The sequence below is a fragment of the Ascaphus truei genome, chromosome 10 (assembly GCF_040206685.1).
Source record: "Ascaphus truei isolate aAscTru1 chromosome 10, aAscTru1.hap1, whole genome shotgun sequence".
NCBI classification, from domain to species: Eukaryota; Metazoa; Chordata; class Amphibia; order Anura; family Ascaphidae; genus Ascaphus; species Ascaphus truei.
The window spans coordinates 40,341,114-40,362,035 of NC_134492.1; the positions used below are offsets into that span (position 1 = coordinate 40,341,114).

Consider the following 20,922-nt stretch of genomic DNA (forward strand, 5'->3'; position numbering starts at 1 on the left):
CCTAATTTTTCAATTTCATTTTTTGCAAAAACTTAACGTGCCATTAAGTAGCACAATTCTGTCGCAACTATGGCGAAATTCAAAGCAATGTGGACTTCCACAAAAATAAAGATGCCGTGTGATTTCGTGAAAGCAATTTAATTCTATTCGCACGTCTAGTCAATGCCAATAATACATTAATTTACTATCAGAATCGTTAATAGCAATTTAGAGATTAAATCCCACCTAATCTCCCCACCCCCCTCTCCTAATTCAGGTAGCAGACCAACAATGCGCACTTGTGCATTACCCTTTAAAACAAGCTATTAGCTGTGGAATAAGATCCACAAGTTGACATCAATGGAACAGTAAAATCGTCCTCTGTAATCAGTTTATAAAATGTACAAAAGGGCCCTTTCCCTGTCATACTCCGATTATGACTGGGACGACCTGAGGGGAGGCCATAAACTCAATTTACATACGCAAGATGCAAGGATTGAACTGTACTAACAGTCATTAAACAGATTATTTTACAACCTAAATACTTACTTCTACAATAAGGACATTGTTGTCTTCAGCTCATGTTTGAAAAGCTCACGATGGTTTTGCAGCAGAAATCAATTTAGTATTATAGATAACACAAACCGCTATAAACATGGGGTGTTTTGAGGCTTATCTATGAATTTGTTAGGCTTAAACTTTTATCCCTTAATTCCTCCCCTATAGGCCAAAAAAAAAAATACCCTTTACACGGTATATGAGTCCAGCGAACTTGTTCCTAACCCGTTCTCAGTGATAATGTTCTAGTGTTAAAATGTGGTGTGTTTACATTACTCCTTCCCGCCTCACCACATCAATGACACCCAAGATGAACAGCTACATTGGAAGTGAGCAGCCTACCGGACATGATGTCCAGGGGGTCAGTAAACAAAAATACATTGGAGGAGGCATTTTTGGTTTAAGAATCACAATAAAATAATTTTAATGAAAAAAGTACAAAAAGGGGGACGGGTACAGAAAATATAATAATACATATTTCATAGAAGACCTGTCGCTACAAAGTGCAGAATCTACATCACAGCTACATATGATATAGACATCTAAAGGGGACTTTTGAGTTCTGTGCTGTTTTTCCTCTCTTTTCTACAGTACATGGCCAATTGTAACTCAAGATCCTACAGGTCAAGGGTAAGGGATAAAGATACAGTGTAGATTACCGGGTCTCCCCTTTCTCTTTCTGACCGGGAGATTGTTCATCATCATCGCTAAAGTTGAGCTGCTCGCTATAATCCACTTCACTGTGAGTCCCTATGGAGATGAGAATACAATTAGCATGCGAAACATAAAAACCGCTAAATGATCGGCTAAAAATGTAAGGAAGACAGCTGTGGCCTCCTCTACCTGCGGCAGAAAAGTATTTGAATGTGAAGCCAAAATGAAGGAAGAATCTGAGCTGCCACATGTGCAAGGGCTCACAACCTAGGATTACATTAGGCCCTCACCCATCTCGAAAAGCTTACATATAAAAAGGAGACATTTTTTTTAAGTAAACCTAAGAAGTGACGGGTTAAATATGAAATAATGGCAATGAGCACGTGTTTTGACTGCACTACAGCCCATTATCACTTAAACCATGGACATTGTATGCAATGGTGGCATTTCAGGCCTTCAGGAAAAAAAAAACCACTTCATTGTGTTTAAAAGCAGCAATCCAAGCAATATCTTGCATGTGTTTTTAAATAAGTCACTTCTGTAGTATTAGATATTTACTGCATTTTTTTATTATTCAACTCCATGCCATTTTTTTTACGAAATCCTTTGATTTCTACAACAGGCGTTAGCACAGGGGTGCGCAAAGTGGGTGCGCGCGGCGGCTACAGAGGTCCCGGCCTCTCCCCCAAGGCACTTAAGTGCCGGGGGGACCGCGGAAGGCCTCTGCAGCAACTCCTACCTGATCTTCGGCGATGAGCCACCATGGTAACTGACACCATTGGGTCACGTGACGTCGCGTTGCCATGGCAATGTGATGTCACATGACCCCGCAACGTCATTTGATGCCGGAGCCAAACAGCAGGGGGGGAGGGGGGGAGGAGGAGAGAGCACGAGCCGAGAGGTGAGCAGGCAGGGAGGGAAGGGGGGGGCAGGATGCTTTAGCACACCTACCCAGCAATGCAAGATCTTTGCAACACTTTCCTGTTTGTGATAACTTGTTGCCAATATTCCCAGTAACAATAGATAATGTTACCTTCATAACATAAGAATACATTGTAGCTCCTGAGTTACACGGACTGAAGGATTGATTTGAAAATGAAAAGCAGCCATTTAGTAAACCCTGAGAAGCAGGATCTTTTATGGTCGATCATGGGAGAACGAATCGACCGGCAGCTTAGATAATTAGTTTTCAACAAAAGGTAATCACAGGCTGCATATATTTTTTAAATGTCTCATGGACAGCCTCTATGTTTTCTACTTCCTTACTCCAGGTTTCTGCTACAGAAGCTTTTTAGGCTGGAGAAGATTTTGGTACCCTTCATTTGAAGACTTTTCTCCAACACTATCAAGCTGTCTCACGGCATATTGAATTGGTGATTAAATACATTGGGCATGAAAACAAAAGCCAACACTGTCAGATATTTTGTAACTACTGCCACAAACTTTTGAGTGTTGGAGGAATGGCATGTCTTAATCGGGAGGCAGTATTAATTTATCCATTTACCTGCCCAGCCTTCATCTGCTTCAGTATCCAGGTTGTCCAGCTCCTTGAGTTCGTTGGCTTTAACAATGGAGGGGCGCGCGACGCCTTCAGCAGCCCAGGAATGCGGTGTTCTTCCTCTGGGGGCCCTGGGCAAGGAGACACAATCAATGATCAGAAATAAGTGATTTTATAAGCTGCCCAAAGAACCAAGTGAGATTTTAAGCAGCAGTTTTTACGTCTTCCCATCTGCCAATGGGCAACAGGTAGCAGTGAGAAGAATAATATTTAAAAATGGACTGAATGTTTCTCATTAAGTAAAAGCCTCTCAAATTGTGCAGCAATATATTGCAGCATATATTCAGTGCAGACTCTAGCAGAATAGACCTCCCTATCTCGATTAGCATTCTGTGAATCCATTTCTTCCCCCAATACAGGCAGGGATCCCAATCCAGTCCTCAAGGACCACTAACAGTGCAGGTTTAATTAAGGCTATCCTCATTAGGAACAGGTGGCACAATCATTTTGAACCACCTGTGTTCAAGCTGAGGGTATACTTAAAACCTGCAGTGTTGGTGGTCCTCGAGGACTGGAGTTGGGAACCTCTGTCCTATATTACTAGATAACCGTGTGTAGTGTAGTAATTTCTGCTGCAATTAATGAGTATATCAGCAAGGTCACACAATTAATGGAGTCAATCCACAGCCGTAATATGGCCATAACCTAGTATTGCATTAGGCAATGGGTGCGCAAACTTCCTGCGATGCGTCCCCCCCTGCCTGCTCTCCTCCTTAGTTGCGACCCCCCTTACCTCCAATGAAGCGTCAAATGATGCTGCGGGGTCATGTGACGTCACGTCTCCATAGAGACGCATTGACTGAAGCCGGCAAGTAAATTTACAGGGGACTCACGCTCTCAGTGCGGGGCCTCTGTATCAGCCCCCCCCAAATAAAGTCTCGCGCCCCCGGTTTGAACACCGCAGCATTGGGCCACCAATCATCGCTAAAAACTTACGCATAAAAGGAGCTATTTTTAAGTAAACAATAAATGACGGGTTAAATATGAAATACCAAGTTGCTATATTGTCATGACTGATGGTAACTATACCGGAACAAAGCAGTATTTCCAGTTCACCTACCCACACTGCTGCTGAAAGGACGAGCAAAGCATTGCTTAATAAGGTTTTGCAGGCTCCTCCACTAATGAAAGGGATATCCATTATCATACAGTGCCAGGATATTTTGCCTGAAAGGATAGAAAGTCAACCCTACCTGTTGGCTTCTGCTGGAGTTGGGTAACGGGCTGGCACTTGCATTGGGGGAAATGGAAGCCTTGGATATGAAGGGAACATCTGTTGAAGCAAGAATATTGTGAGAGCATTTACAGACTGCACCGCAGGTGTGGGAGATGGGACAGATGAAAATATGTATAACTGTACAGCCCAATTGATGTTTCCATATTGACTATCAGCATTACATTCCCGCCTCAGTTCCTGCAACCTTCTTAGCAAAGTTTACGCCAGAGAATGATAGGCTTATTTAGTACATATTCCCCACTTTAACACTGCAGATTATTTATAACTAGCCCTTGAATTTACTGTTGCCCCCTTACTATGTCTGCTGGAGATGCCTGCACCTATCATACATTATCAATAAGGAGCACATATATGACCATTTGTGGATCAGATGAATAAAGCAACGTGCAAAAATGGCTATGGGGTCAAAAAATGCAACTACTGTAGGTCATCTCAGCCGCATAAAAAACTTGTGTGCCTATAAAATATTTTACACAACTTACATTTCCAGCAAATTGAGGCATCATGCCTCTGTATTGAGGAGGCAGACCAGGCTGCTGCCCGTTCGGTTTAATCTGTGGTTGGATCAGGGGGCCATGAGGCAACCTGATCTCTTTATCGCCAGTCTTGCCCTGCTCCTGAGCACCAGGTACTGAGGGGTTGGGGTTGCCGTCCTCTGCAACTTGAGGGTTATTATCTTGGTCGGTGGGGACCAATGGCGTACCAAGACTTCTTCCTCCACCTTCTCGCCAGCTTGCTACATCAGCTGTAATGAAAACACAACACGTGCCAAGTAAATACAAGACGGAAGGTTTGCACGATTTTAAAAACTGGATCAATACATTAAAGGCTTTTAAAGCAGTACGTGGTAATCACTTCCCAAAGCCATTAAGGGTCCTTCAAGTCCATGATCGTTATGACACAATGGACAAAGTTAAGGTTGTTCCAGGTCACAAGATTATCTATTCAAGGTTACGAATATTAAACATGCTCAGCTTTGAAGCCAAATTACAGGAAGAAATTCAGCTCCGAAAATACATTGGCTCAAGACAAGAACTAGATAACAGACAGACTCAGAACAAACATGCACTTACTTTGTGGACGCAAACTGGGTCCAGGTCCATAACTATCGTCTGTTGTCTCTTTGTCCTTGGGTTTGTCCTGGTCCCCAGCTGCCTGCAGACTGGGAAACTCTTGCTGAAAGTAGCGGTTTACCTGAATACCTGGACAGACAGGAAAGAAAAACAGCCTTTCCATTAGTACAGCGACAGCCTGTAATAAATGACAACTGCAACCATGCACTTTTATAAGTGGAGCCTTGTTGTAAAATATACAGGGGATTACATAATCTTCTCACATTACAGTGAGGCCTGAAGATACAAAAATGATTACAATGCAATCTATAAAAGCAGCTACACCCTTGATGTTCAGTGTCTTCAAGGAACCGTAATGGGCTCCAGTTATAATTCTGCTGAGCTTAAAACGCATGCTGCATTACGGACTACTAAAATAGATAATTTTAAAGAATGAGCAGCCATTGTTTACTTTTAGGCCATTCTGTTATGCTGAATAGGAAAAGCTCACACACTGCTGATTATCCAAGGTATAGTTTACACATTACAAGGAAGTTCGCGGGTTACTGCATCTCATATCTTGAGAATTTCAAGCAACTCCTAAAGAAACCCCAGTATAAAAATGGAGGTTCAGTTGTTTCATAATTCCTTACCATCTCCTTGCCCACCTGGCTTGGTACTGGCCCATGATTTGGCAACAGCGGGGACCTCTGGCGGAGGAGGGACAACCGGTTTTGGCGGAGGTGGAGGCACTTCTGGTATTCTAAAAAATAGTACACAATATTGAATGTTAGAGAAAGATTTGAGATAAAAACTTTTACAAGCAGCTACCAAATGTTCTACCATTCAAGCAAAGCTGCTTTACAAAGACCAAGTTAATGTTCCATTGATAACATCCAAGTTAATATCTAAATATCAGAATTTATATTCAAAGTACAAACAGTGTAGATAAAATATTAAAGCTTTATACAAAAAAAAAAACAAATAAATAAAAATAAAACAACCCTTTATGGAGGCGACACTTAGATTCAGCAACTGGTGATTTCAAATGCTAGTGCAGTAATTTTGAAAACAATCTCTACAGGACTATTGAAGTTTAACTTTTTAAATATTTCCTCTCCCCATTGATGCAGTGCTTAAAAGCGAGAAGCGCAGGAAACCTGCTACTCCGATTCCACTATACAGATGGCTACACATTTGCTTCTGGAGCAACAATTAGAAGCTTCTTGTCCACAGTTAATTAAATACTCTGTTTAAGTTCATGTTACTGATAACAGATAAAATATAGGCCCCGTCCATAATTCAGTAGAAGAAAAGCCGTGCGTCACGGCATTTAAAGGAGCCGAGCGTTTCTGGTTTGGTCTCAGTGCAATCACAGCAAAAAAACAGCTCTGTTATTCAACAAGCTCACATCTCTACAATGTTTCAGTGGTTCCTTCAGCAATCAATGCATTAATAGTATCAGTACCTACATATAGCCGATATCACACGTGCAAGTACATTTATGGGAAAGATGGTAACGAGTATGGGAAAATTACGTTTGCTTGGCATGTGCATCAATAAGTCAGGTCAAAATATTTCTGCTCCCTTTTAATGACAGGGGCCAAACAAAATAAGGTAAAATAAATTAAGTTAAAAATCTTTCAGGCAGCAAATGGGGAAAGGCAGGAATCAGGAGTTTGCCCAACTGGTATGTCTAGTGGTGCACACAACAGCAACTACATTACGAAGGATAGGGGAAACCAAATCAGGGTCTAACGTGTTATGTACCAAGACGTGCAACTTAAATCCTAGTACTTCTACAGCGTGCTCTTCACCAAGCTAGTGTTTAACGCACAATGATGACAAGGTGTTCCAGGAGCACGTGCTAATTACAGAAACATCCAATGACTTACTTTTCTTCTTCGGGCTGATCTTGCTTGGATGCCCAGCCTGAGCCATCCTTGGGCACAATGTTCACATTGGGGTCGTTGCCTTTGTTTTCAGCTTTGAGACTGGGCAGGTTTGCAGGGGGCGGCATACGCCGAGACACAGCAACTTTTCCCAGGCTCTGAAGTCCATGACGTGCAGCAACTGTGAAAGGAAAGCGCGTCAGTTATTAGGTATGGTGGAGTAGTGACCATAAACCCCATTGGGACCAGCTGTGCGGCTGGACCAATCCCCCACTAAACCTTAATGGAATCAGCTGCTGGGCTGGCCCATATTCCAACCTGATATACACTCCATCCTACAATGAGCAGCCATTTTACCTTATGGTTTTATCATTGTCCCTCATTCCCTCTACATTGTAAGCGTCCATGAGCAGACCCCCTCATTACGTCTTTGCATCCATTTGTGCATGTTCGTCCTCACTTTTTTGTAATATACATTACTCTGTACCCCATTGTCCCACGCTGCGGAATATGTTGACGCTTTACAAATATACAATATGAATAAACATCTGCGGAACGACTATTCTTTTACATTGGATATACCTACACATCTCTACAAGCTGAATCAATGAAAATCTATGGACTGCCACAACACTATGTAATGAACTAGGTGGTAAAAGATCTATAGGACGTAGAGAACAATGCTAGTTTTCAGTAATAAATTGTCTCAAGATACAGATATAAACACCTACATTGCAAGGACTAACCAATACGTTATTAAATACTGTTTGTCTACTTTAAATATCCACTGATTTGCCAAGAAATTTGGTAGCAACACATGTAGTTTTTTTTCTATAACTGCGGAAAATATACTATGAGAAAATGGAGAAACCATGCACAATAGAAGAAATGCCATCGAAGGCCCCCTCGTATACATTGTAAAAGATAAAATGAACACTACAGTGCCCTTCTAAACAAAAGAAGCATAATTCTGGTGAAGTCAATTGCTGGATAGAAGTGATATACATACAGAACAACATGCAAACAAATCTGCAAGCGATTCAAATCAGTTGATACCCAAGGGACTCATGTTACACACTCTGGCATTGCCTGCACACTTGGAATGTAAGATAGAAAAGGAAAAGGCGATACAAAAACCAAGACAACAACCTTGGAAGGCACCTAAAAAAACCTCACGCTAGCTGGTGGAAGAATGAAGGGGTTAAACATCCTGTTTCTATAGTATGGTTCGATATAGTAAAATAGAGACGTGTGTACATATAACCAAACAGATCAAGCTGCCAACAGCATTAAATTAACCTCGCTTCATCTATAATGCACGTTTACTACAGCCACTGAAACAAAGACACTACACATCCCTGAGGAAGCTCCAGGAAGTTTATTTAAAGTGTGTCAACAAGAAGCAGCTGGTGGAAGTGACATACAGTAGTTACTAGACTATTGAGCGGAATGGTTACTCCACGGATGAGCTTGGCACTTACCAGCGGTTTTCTGGGTTTCAAGTGACTTTCCCTTGTATGTGTTAAAGAGGCTGAGTGTAGCATACTTTTTCCCATCCTTTGCTTTTGCATTCTGGCCTGGCTTCTCCGACATGTCGAAGGAAATTCATCGAGTCTGATACAGCCTCTTCCTTACTTTTCAGGCCCAGTGCTATCTTGCCAATTAAAAAAAAAAAAAAAATGATATTAGATTGCAGTATATATTAAAGCAACAACACACGCAAACAAGCATGCAACAACCAAAATTAACCGGGGGGGGGTAAAATTAGGCAAAGGGAGATAAAAAGTGATATGCAACCTTGAACAGGCCTCGATCTTCATGTACATCAGGGGGGAAAAACAGCAAGCTCTTCAGCTCAAAAATCTCATTACGGATACACAAGATTAACATATAAGGCAGTATGTTTCCAAAAGATTACACAAGTGCAACTGGCCAAGGCGGAATCTAACCTACAACATTGTGTATTGCAGGCGCACACTTAACTACCGCAAGTCAACTAACATTATACAAACTAATATGAGAAACGGCTGTCTTATAGTCTGCTTTACTCCCAGGTGAAATTACCTGTGAACATTGGTCACTTATTCGAACGGTCTTTGCTTTGAGTGTAAAAGCTTTTAACATGGTGCCACATATCCCAGCACAAGGTTAAAATGCCACATTGTCTATAGGTCAGACATTTTTACAGCACAAATGACACTACCCGACATTGACACGTGGAATTAAATGGCAAGTTTGTTAATAGTAGCTGCCACCTTACTGCATCTTCAATACATATAATTCAGGGGAACGTACCCCTGATACAAAATGCAGTAGTGTTAAGCACGTAAGCACCTAGTTAAATGAATCCATTAGGGAGACTAAGCTAAGAGCCACATTCATGGAGAGGAAGTGGAGATAGCAGAGGTGCTGCAGTAAAAGCAACTTGTGAACCATTGCATTAGCCAGGAAGCGATTTAAGATGATCAATGAACCATAACGTGTCACTATAGTTACTACCTGAACAATTCCATAAGGCTTCATGTGCATTAACTGATTGCTCAAAGATAGTGCCAGATACATGTTTAGGGACAGCAGACAACAAGGTTAATTGCACTGCAAGCAGAGCCTTAAGGCCTCGGTCCCGCTGCGCTCGTTGGCGCGGGCGGCCAAACGCGAGTTCCCCACCAGCAGGGGAATCCTCCCGAGCCGGTCCCGGTCCCCCCAGGCAGCACAGCGCACTACACGCTGTGGCGCGTCAGCCGCTATGGGACACAAGAAAATGGTGATCCCTAGCGTTGACGCGTCACGTGGTGTGGCTGTGAGCCAATGGGGAGGGGAGGCTTCGGGAGGAGGAGAGGCTTCGGGGAGCGGGGAGGAGTGTGGAGTGAAAGCAGCGTGCCTGTCTGTGTGTGTGTCTGAGTGCGTGCCTGTCTGTGTGTATGTGTGTGCCTGAGTGCGTGAGTGCCTGCCTCTGTCTGTGTGTGTGTGCCTGTGTGTATATGAGTGCCTGTGTGTGTGTATATGAGTGCGTGTGTGTGTGTTGCTTACCATCAGCAGCTCCAGCCCGAGTCCGTGGAGGGAGGGGGAAGAGTAGCGGGTCCCTCCGCTCAAGCCACGCCCCCCCTCCCTGTCAAACCTCCCACTCCCGCTCCGGCTCCCGCCAGACCGCATTTCGCAGTCTGTGTATGTCAGCGCACTGCCTGTCTGCAGTGCGGGCGCGCTGACGGAGGGAGCGGGGCCTTAGCCTAAGGCAGAATAAGCTGTTTGCAGGTATAACATCGTACGGTCACACACATCCCTTTACCAGGGTCATGGACCAAGTGTTATACATCCAAATGTATAATGAAAATCTTTATTTAAAAATAAATAAATACAAATAAAAAAGGTTTGTTTAAAACTCCTGTAAACAAATATAAATAATTAACAAATAAATTGTCAGGTGAAAATATGCAACAAGCCTTGCTAGCTAAAAAGCAGTATAAAAAGTTTATGTAGATGGTATAAAACAGGGGTGGCCAACTAGAGTCCTCCAGAGCCACCAACAAGTCAGGTTCATGATATCCCTGCTTCAGCACAGATGGCTCAATCATTATGACAGCAATCTGTGTTGAAGCAAGGATATTCTGAAAACCTGACCTGTTGGTGGCCCTTGAGGACTGGAGTTGGCCAGCCCTGGCATAAAAAGGTCTGTTAGAAAATGACAAAATATGTTTTTGCTGGACAGTCTGAAGTTTCAGCAAAAGACAGCTGTGCTATTTACATGCAATTAATAGACCTTATAAGAGGGTTAATATATTTAGTAACAAATAGAAAGTACATTTATACTTTAAATGTATAAATGGGGGGGTTGCGCACCACTGGTCTAAGGCTTTAAAGCAGCTCAGGAAAATGAGAAGGCCATGTGACTGATGGACCTGCTCTGATATTTTTTCATGCTCCAGAAAGGATAAAGTAGCACCGTGAAGAAGGGATCGGGTGGTGAGGACAGACTGCAGAACAGCGCACACTTACAGGGCGGTGTGCATGAATAAGGCAACGGTCCCGCTGCACGCGCGCCTGGCATCCCGTGCACAGCGCTTCCCACCAATCTGTAGGCAGCTATTAAAGGCGCGGAGGAGTGGCCAAAATGGGTCAGGTGGGTGCATTCATGTTGGGGGCGGGGCCATGACAACTCACCAGAGCTAATCTCATGAACAAAATTGAGTTTGTAAAGATAAATTGATCTATTAGAAGACAATAGTGTTAAAATGAAATCAGCCTTGTTATATGTGCATTGTTGCGTTTGTGTGTGGTGTTTTGGTTCATACTTAGGCTAAGGCCCCGGTATCTCAGCTGCAACGCGCGCCCGCGAGATTGGCGGCGCGTGCAGCCGATTACCTGGTCTGCAGCTCACTGCAGGAAGAGAGACCGGGGGGTGGCGTGGCGGGGGAGTGACGGGGGCGCGGCCATGACATCACCCGGCAGGTTCGCCCTCGTTGGCTGAACCGCCGGGGGGCGTGCCGTATCGCTCGACGCGAGTCCTGCTCTCAATTCTATTGAGAGCAGGAGCAGCTCTCGCCCCAGCGCTGCGGCCCCCCCTCGCAGCGGGCCCGGCGCCATTGAGGGGAGGGCTCTCGTCCGTGCAGCGTCCGCCACAGCGGACGCTGTAGTAGGCAGCGGGGTCAAGGCCTTAGGGCTGGGACCCGCTGCGCTCGGCGGTGCGGACGGCCGCGCGAGCGTTCCCCACCAGCATGGGAATCCTCCCTAGCCGGTCCCAGTCCCCCCTCGCTGACGGCTCACTACGCACTGTGTCGCGTCAGCCGGCAGGGGATTCAAGAAAATTGTGATCCCGAGCGGTGACGCGTCACGTGGTGCGCTGATGAGCCAATCAGAGGCGGGGGCGGGAGCTGTCATCAGGCAGCTTCCTACTCAAGGTAGTGTGTGTTTTTGTGGCAGAAGGGGGAGGGAGGGGGGGGGGAGGAGTAGCGGGTCCCTCCGCTCAAGCCACGCCCCCTCTCACCCACCTCCCTACAGACCGCATATCGCGGTCTGTGTCTGTCAGCGCCCCGCCTGTCTGCAGTGCGGGCGCGCTGACTGAGGGAGTGGGGCCTTAGCCCCAAATGCCCATTTTAGCCCACACCAGTCCCAGCCATCACATCATCCCCGTGAATCACAGCTCCTGTCCACAGAGTTTAAACACCCACAGAGCTACCCAGACTGGTCAACCCCGTGTTTATTTTACATGTTCATCATCTGTACTGAGCGCAGAAATAAAAGATCACCTCGCGTTCAACATGATGCAATATTTTATTCTGCTGTCTGTGAATATCTGTGCATACACGTGTGTTTCCGGGGGCTGTATACAATATATATGTATGTGAGCTATATAGGACCATCATTACATCCAATTGATATGATAGATATTAACGTTTAAATAATCTTATAATTCGGGATAGATCCAGGCTCGGGTATATATCACCATATACAATGCATGTTCCCTGCCTCATAGAATATTCCGAAATGTAGATAGTTTAAGGGCTGAGACAAATTATTCTTTTGGGTTGCAGGGCCCTTCAGAATGGAAAAGATAAAGTCACGATTGGCTCCCTGGCGCACCACGTGACGCGTCGCCGCACCGGAACACAATTCAGTTGTATCCCCTGCTGGCTGACGCGTCACGGTACGCAGTGCGCCAGGAAGCGAGGAGTCACCGGGGCCTGCTAAGGAGGAGATATGGGGCTGGTGAGAGGCACAAACGCTCCCGCGCGCCGCCTGCAGCACAGACCTGGCCTAAGGGCTGTTATAAAGTGGCCGTGCGTGCTCCGCCGTGCGCGTGACACTTATAAATGGCTGTGGTTAGTCAGCCTTTCTATAATAGGGCCGTGCGCACGCACAGCAGTGAGCGTGGAGCCGTCCGATGAGGGAGAAGATTAGGAAAATAATGATTTTGCGCCGCTACCTCCGCTGTAATGTGTGTGTGTGTGTGTGTGTGTGTGTGTGTGTGTGTGTGTGTGTGTGTGTGTGTGTGCTTGTCAAAGCTGCACAATATTTTTTATTTTAATTTATACAACATGTCTTTATTCCCTTAAATATTATCTAATACATTTTTAACTCACCACACACACACACACACACACACACACACACACACACACACACACACACACACACACACACACACACACACACACACACACACAAAGTGTGCGTCACGTGCGTGTTCGCACACACTATATAACGGCCCTAAAGGTCTGTTTAGAGACACTAAAGGTAGGAAAGGGTTAGAGTGGATGGAACGCGTGTTCCCAACCCCAGCAAGCAATGTGCATTCCCTTCAGTGGATGGGCAGATCTGCTGATTGCTTTGGGCTCTACAACTAGTATTTGAAAGGGGCCAGACGCGAGGAGTAGAAGGGCCACAAGAATATCAATGTGATATTGCATACTTTTAAATCATTTGAAATTTGACATACTTTAAGAATTGCAAGCATGTATAACACCTTTAACATATATTTATTTACAAGTGAATTTCAGTGTTGCACTTAGCTGGTGAGTAACTACAATAGATTTAGCATAAGAAAACAGTCCATGGGTCACCCAAAGAACCTTTAGGGATCAGGATTGACATGCAGGCCATCAGTTGAAGACTCCTGGTGTCAGTAAATCTCAAGTTCAGCCTCTCTTTAAAGCATTTGTGTTAAAGCATGAATGTACTTTAAACACCTTTGAATCAAATAATTCCCTATAAAAAGGTGGGACACATTTACAATGTCATAGCTAACCAAGCCTTCTCCCGATTCTCTTATCTTTCTAACTGCTTCTTCAGTGTGTATTGTTAGCGCTTCCTCTTCTCCTGTCAACGTGCCTGCTGGGACTACACCTCTATACACTCACTTGGCGATCTCATGAGCGCCTTCTGTTTCAAATCTCTATGCAGGGGACCACCGCCTTTCAACCCCTAAGCTTACTATGGACATTCAGTCCGAAGCCACCCAATATCTACTTCATGATGGATGGCACTGTCGCCTGAAATTTAACAGGTTTAAAACGGAGTCCATGATCCTAACTAAACGGGCCCAATTGTGCCATTTTGTGTCAAAGTTAAAATGACTCCCATGCACCCAGTCTGTCAGGGATGTTGCCTGGGTATAATGTTTGATTCCTCCCTTTCCTTCTCCATTCACACTGTTGCCGTATTCTCTGCAGTATTATCAGAATACACCCTTACCTGTCACTCAACAAACCTTCTCCTCTGGCCTTAGGCAGAGGCCCCGGTGTCGGTGCTGCATGCGCGCCTGCCAGGCTGGCGGCACGTGCAGCAGAGATCCCAGTCTGCAGTGAGCTGAAGGGGGAAAGATGGGGGGAGCGCGTCCATGACGTCACCCGGAGGTTCGCCCTCATTGGCTGAACCCCTGAGTGGTGCGGCCAGCACTCCGTCGCAAGCACAGATTTCCTGTCTTCATGGAAATCTGTTCACACAACGAAGCGGGCAAGGCAGAAAGCGGGCCGGCCCCATTGAGGGGCAGTTGTTGTCCCTGCAGCGGGGACCTGGCCTTACTGTCTCAACTTGATAATCTAATCTATTCAAAATGCCACTGCTAGTTATTCCACTCTCTCCTAGGTGTGTCTCTCTGCATCTGCTACAAAAACTCCTCCAATGGCCCCCTATCCAATCCCCCATTAACTATAAAATGATCCTTCTGCATCAATGCTCTACCTTCTACCACATGTTAATCGCTCCCACTACACCCCTTCTTGTCCCTTACATTCTGCTGAAGGCTGCCATCCGTCTCTGTAGTACTGACATCGCAAACCTTCTCCCCATAGTTATATAGTAGATGAGGTTGGGGGGGAAAAAAAAAAAAACGACATGCGTTATCAAGTTCAACCTATGCTAAATTTACACAACAGATACTTTATCTTATATGTATACTTATTGATCCAGAGGAAGGCAAACTTCCATCTTTAAGTGATACCTGCAGTGACACTTCAGCAAGGCACGTCGTTAATTTAGGCCTGAGGCTACTCCCTGCACTCAAATATGTTCCATACTGCAATTGTCCCTACTGTAATCTGCAAGTCTCCCATTTTTACTGTAAACTCTGTATGGCAGGGACTTCCCAATCCCTATTTACTTCCTGTTTAATGCACTTCTGCCATTTGGTATATATTTACCTAAACATTGGTGGTACTACAGAAGTAAAAATATACATATGTTCATTATCACCGTAAAGCATCTGCAATCCCCTGTAATAGGCAAAGTCCCATGATACCTTAAAGGGGCAGCGCCTGGTAGAGAGGAAGAAAAAAAAAAAATGGAGTGGCACACTAACCCTTTGAGCACCCAAAGATACATTATGGAATCTGGCGCTCCAGGGGCCAAATGACGAAGTAACTATGTACAATTGCTTTTTTTCTAGGGGAGATCATGTTCTGTACTCCGGAACGCGATCTTAGAGGAATGGAAGAGAATGACTTCCGTTCGATCAGCAGTGACGGAGCGATCACGTAATGGCAAGTACCAGAGAGGCAGTGGCACTCTGGTGGTGCTGCGGCCCCTCAGGTACTCAAAGGCTTAATAGGTTACATGGTCGACACATCGAAATGAATTACACCAAGTTGTATATAAATGTTTTCTGACGAGCTGTGGTCCTCCTGTGGCAGTGAACCAAGGACGGTGGTTTTTAAAAAATATATGTTATAGCGGCAATCAAAGCTTCCGTAATTTTTTGTTTAATTTTGAACATATTTTTGAAGCAGGGGTCTCAGGAGCTTAACCCCGTTAATGTCAGCTCCGGAGGGACTCCCTGCTTCCAGGGAATTACCTCTGTATGTGGTGACTAACCGCTCGGCTAACAGGGTTCACGTAATGGCGGATTTTCAAAGCCCACGGGCCCTGCAGGCCAATTGGAAGTGGAGACTTCGTCAGGTTCGGCTTCCTATTGGCCCACTTGACTCGGGAGCTTTAAACTTTGCCAAGATGGCGGCATCAACTTTGGCGGTCTGTATCTCGGGAAGCAGGGGGTCCCTCGAAGCTGAAATGAATGGGTTTCAGTTCTGGAGACTGCTTAAAGCCTATGTTAAAATAATATTTTTTTTAAAGCGGATTAATTGCTAATATAAATGGAGCTGAAAAAAATTGTTACACTTTCACGTCCAAAATGACACAAACCTTCATAAACGTTCCTAAATGAGGTTATAGATTACGAAGCTTTCAAACCCTCATAGTTCCTTAAGTAGTGTCTACAGTACACAAAGAAAAAATCTATGGTGTTTTGAAAACTTTGTACATGTATTTAATCTATGGAGAAAAAAAAAATAAAATAAAAAACTTAGTTCGCTAAAAGGTATCAATCACGTACAAGTCTGCTTTTCTCCAGCACCAACATTGCTACTACAACTTTGAAATAAATTAAGTTATGAGAGCCACTACGTTACATCAAATCTATAGAAGACAGGTCAAAGCGACAATGTGTTCACAATTCTACAAGACAAAAAATATGGGTAAGTGAAGTGTATGCATGGGTATATCAGTGGTATCCAAGTTTTTTTGGTTAAGGAACCCAAAGTGAAATTCTGCAGAACCCCAAGCCTCTCTAATAGCGTGTCTGAGATCAGATGCATTGTAAGGAACCCCAACCCTCTCTAATATAGCACGTTTGATGCATTGTAAATTCTTCTGTATTTGATACAATTTTCAAATTACAGGGAACCCTTTAGGGATGTCCGGGGAACCGTGGTTGAAAAACACTGGTATACAGTACATATATACCCTACAGTCATATGCATATACATTTGTAGTGTGCAAATATATATTCATACATATAATACACATTTTTAAACCATAAACAAGAGTGATTGTATCTTTAAACATCATATCAGAGATTAATAAAGTAATGTAACAATGAATAGGACTATCGACTAAAAAATAAAATACATTTTCTAATACTTTTTCCCCCCCCCCTTCTTCACTGGGGCTGGTTATTTTAACGGAACGTGTCTGCACTCTGCAGCAAAGCACTGCCCTGGAGAAAGTAATAAAACCTGCAGCTCAGCCCAAAGCACCAGCTGTGTCACTGCAAAGCACAAATGTTTACCAGGACTATAAACAGCAAGGCAATGCACCAAGGAAATTCCTGCCCTAGCAACACCATCCACAGGGGCGTTTAACACAGAAGCCCAGTACAGAGTATTTTGAAATCAAGTATTAAAAAATAATAATTGGTGTGTATGTATATATTATACAAACAGATAGATCCATTTCTCTCTCTCTATCCAAACACACACAGGTAAACAGACGTGCACATGTATATGATATACATTACACACGTAATACAAATGAAATGTTGCACTGTGTATACGGAAAATACTACAATTATATAGAGTTTAACTATTCTGATCAGAAATTAGCTGTTTGATAACAAATTGGCGAATTCTCAGTTATACTATAGAACATCTGCTTTGTAAAAGGAGCAAGACAGTATGTCTTTTGAATGGTGTGTATCTTCAGTATATTTCATGCGTAAAAGGTTGTTGAAATTAATATATATATATTTAACAGTGGTTGACAAATCACCAAAAAATCTATTCGCCACACAAAAAAATCTACTCGCCACCTAGTACCAAACGTGTGCTGCTTGGGCCAATATTTACTCGCCCGGGGGTTAAATCCACTCGCCCGGGGCGAGCAAATGTATAGGTTTGTCGAACACACACACACACATATATATATATACATATATATATTATATATATATATATATATACAGTATATATATATATAGAGAGAGAGAGAGAGAGAGAGAGAGAGAGAGAGAGAGAGAGAGAGAGGATAGATATAGATATATATATATATTTTTTTAACTACTAATGACTGTATGGATGAAGAGATATGCTCAGTCATTTGCAAATTGCAGGCATAAAACAGGATAATACTTCAAACGCTGAAAGAAAAAAGCGACAAAATAAAAATATTGGATGTAACTGAGCTTCTTGGTGACATGTAGTGCCAAAAATTGAGCAACCATCATCCCACATACAAAGGGAAGCCACCACTGACCATATGAACTGAATGACATACACAAAATGTGCATTCAGTAATGTCCCCTGCAGTGAATTGAAAAAAGAGAGAAGATGAACAGGAGAACAGAGATGAAGACGGTTGAATTTCAGGTTAAGCAATGCGTACATGTAAAGGGCCCCATTCTCTCTGCTTCCCCTTCCTCCCCCTCCTATCTGCTTCATGAGCATGTTACATTGATACAAGGCCTCTAATTGCGGCTGCTACTGCAGTGCATCAAGCCCTCTCTGGGAACTCAAACATGGCTCCTCTCTCACGCACACAACATCCCTGTCCCCATAGACCACAGACAAAAGAAGAAGGGCTACAACAAAAGGAAAAAAACATACCCTATCCAAAAACCACGGCCTAGAGCAAGCACATTACTCGGACTGGTAAAAGCAGTCCTGGCAGAGGGATCCTATTTGGCAGCAAATAAGGACACATTTATTCCACTGCTTGAATATAAAACAGTCTTGGATGTAATGTGAAACATACTAAACACCGCCCTATTAAATATGCTTTTGCCAATGTGGGAACCGGAACACATTATTTTGCAATGCGTTGTAGTCCCCATTAGCATCCATGGGGTTAAAAGACCTAGTTTCATATAAGGTTGCAGAGCGTAACAGCACCTATTCTATTGGTTTGCATTATGAGATAGGGGACAGCTTTGATTGGCAAACATCCTGATCTTACTGTGGAGATAAGTTGAAACCTCTTATTTATAAACAGTCTTTAAACACACATAAAGGCCATTTAAGGACAATATTGTGGGGTCTGTCTTTTCTGGTCTCAAAATTGCTCATCAGCCCTCAAACCACAAGCAAGAAATTAACATCAATATGAAAGAAGTTGGTGAAATATTGTTTGGGACACTATACGACAATGCAAAATTACACCTTTAACCTTCAAATGCAACTACTTGCATGCTCATCATTGCCTGCATTTAAGGTTATTTAACCTTGTAAATATTAGTAAGTGAAAGTATAGCAGATGTTACCTCCTGATCTGTATGGTGAATTAAGGGGTATTGATCATTTGTCAACAAGGAAATAGCAACAAAGCATTTATCAATATTTAAACCGGTAGAATCATCTTTAAATTACTTTTCTCCAACGCCACCCTTACTGCAGGACCAAAATTAACAAAAAGATTGTTATTTATAGGCTACTGACCCCATACTTTGTACAAGACCCTAATCCATCATAACCCTATTCATTTTGGTTGATAACCATAGAATGACCCTCCCCATCACCAGTTAACTCGAACTCCCCAAAGAGATACAATTCCAAAATAATACCCATTTCTGGATCTGATAGATGCCCATCTGTGAAAAAAAACCAGACCATTTTGTGTGTCTGAGTAATACTCAAATATAATCCAACAAACCAAAAGGAGGCTGAGATATACCACAAGGAAATTAATCGTACAACATAAGGATAATAGAGCCAAAATATTGACTGCGGTATGGCTCCCACATACAATTAACATGTGAACCTATTATTGTCTGTCCTTATACACCGCCATACAAAAATGGATTTAAATCTAGTAACCCACAACTATTTAAGGTGTTAAACATAATATAATCCTGTACATCTGACATATAGATAACAGTCAATGTAGTGTGATGTGCTCCAAACGATCAATTATAATCTTAAAATGCATCACTCCAAACTCATTCTGTGGTTCATTCCTCCATCTCGCACCATCTACAAATTAGAGTCCATGATCCTATGGACCTGCAGCCATCACCTATTCATTCCCTAAATAGAGAGAATAGATCTGTGTGCTATTAATTCTACATGCCAGTAAAAAGATGTAACCCCACATTCTCCATTGTGGGTTACAGGAGCCTGGCCCTGCTCAACACTAACCAATATACAATTCAGTCATGAACACAGCGGCCTGAACATTATCATACACTACCTGTTTGTATACAACACTGATTTAATTCCATAGTTATAAATGGCCTCCGTTCTCTCCACATCTAACAGTGATATAGAGTATGTGCCTCCAAACCACTCTGGCTCTTAAGATACCAGCACACCGAGAACCCGATACCGCAGTAAACAGGCGTGTGTGTAACATGTATATACACAACACACACACCAAGACTGATTACGATGAGAGCAGGGGGGCTCTTTCCAATTAACCATCTTAAAGGGTCTTTGATCATGCACCCATGATGTATAGGAGGCTCAGATCTCCCTCCCACCTTCCTCATGGCAAGACACAAAGGACTGGGCCTCATTCGCGCACCCTCCCATGGTTAGGCCCGTAATGGCATCATGATCTCCCCCCGGACATGCTAGCCGGTCCCGGGGAAGGAGGTAGCGGCCTGTGCCTCATGCAGCAGCATACAAAGAATGTGCCGGTGTGTAGATGGGGTGGTGTCCCTCAGCCCCCTCCCCTCCTCGGGCTGGAAAAGGAGGCCGGTCATCCTCCTTCCTTTGTCCTCTTGCTCACCTGGGAGGGAGGGGAAGCGGTGTTATCCACGGAGAGGCGAGTAGCCGCTTCCCGGCCGGAGAGTGAATGGCGGTGGCGCGGGGATGTGACGCTGCAGGGAAGGGTCGGCCTGTATCCGGCCTCCTCGCTTGTGTGACTACCGCCCCCTAACCGGGCGTGCGCTCTCTTACTCACAGGAACAAGCCCCGGGGGGGAGACGTGCAGGGCCGCGCCGTATACACTCACCGCCAACACTCCCGCTTCTCTCTTCACTCACACAGCGCAACCCTACCCCCCCCCAACCCGGCGCCAGAAAAGATGGCCGACCGCCAACGGCGAACGTCACCACGCAGGCGTTTTTGCATGACGTAAGGCGTCTTGCCAGAATCCAAAATGGCGCTGCACACCACTGCATCTGCACGCGGCTTGCCCACAACAAACATGTCGCTTTGCGATCTGTCGGCCATATTAGGTTTGGGAATCGTATACTATATAGGCGAGAGAAGGGGCCAGTGTTGGGTCTGG

General features: G+C 44.0%; 1 protein-coding gene across 10 annotated transcripts in view; it reads right to left on the reverse strand.

Annotated features, from left to right (window-relative positions):
* The window catches only part of PRRC2C (proline rich coiled-coil 2C), a 66,664-nt gene extending 45,946 nt beyond the window's left edge, over positions 1-20,718 (reverse strand). For 5 of the 10 annotated variants that reach the window (XM_075616757.1, XM_075616755.1, XM_075616748.1 and 2 more), the window contains exons 1-9: positions 20,419-20,718; positions 8,412-8,584; positions 6,934-7,111; positions 5,692-5,801; positions 5,060-5,188; positions 4,469-4,731; positions 3,943-4,022; positions 2,696-2,820; positions 1,197-1,287 (exon numbers count right to left, since the gene is read on the reverse strand). In XM_075616757.1, coding sequence (XP_075472872.1) covers positions 1,197-1,287; positions 2,696-2,820; positions 3,943-4,022; positions 4,469-4,731; positions 5,060-5,188; positions 5,692-5,801; positions 6,934-7,111; positions 8,412-8,523 — 1,088 coding nt within the window. In that variant the 5' untranslated portion in view covers positions 8,524-8,584; positions 20,419-20,718. The remainder of the gene's footprint in view (positions 1-1,196; positions 1,288-2,695; positions 2,821-3,942; positions 4,023-4,468; positions 4,732-5,059; positions 5,189-5,691; positions 5,802-6,933; positions 7,112-8,411; positions 8,585-20,418) is intronic. The other 5 variants (XM_075616751.1, XM_075616756.1, XM_075616752.1 and 2 more) reach the window with 5 other exon arrangements.
* Positions 20,719-20,922: the final 204 nt, after the last annotated feature.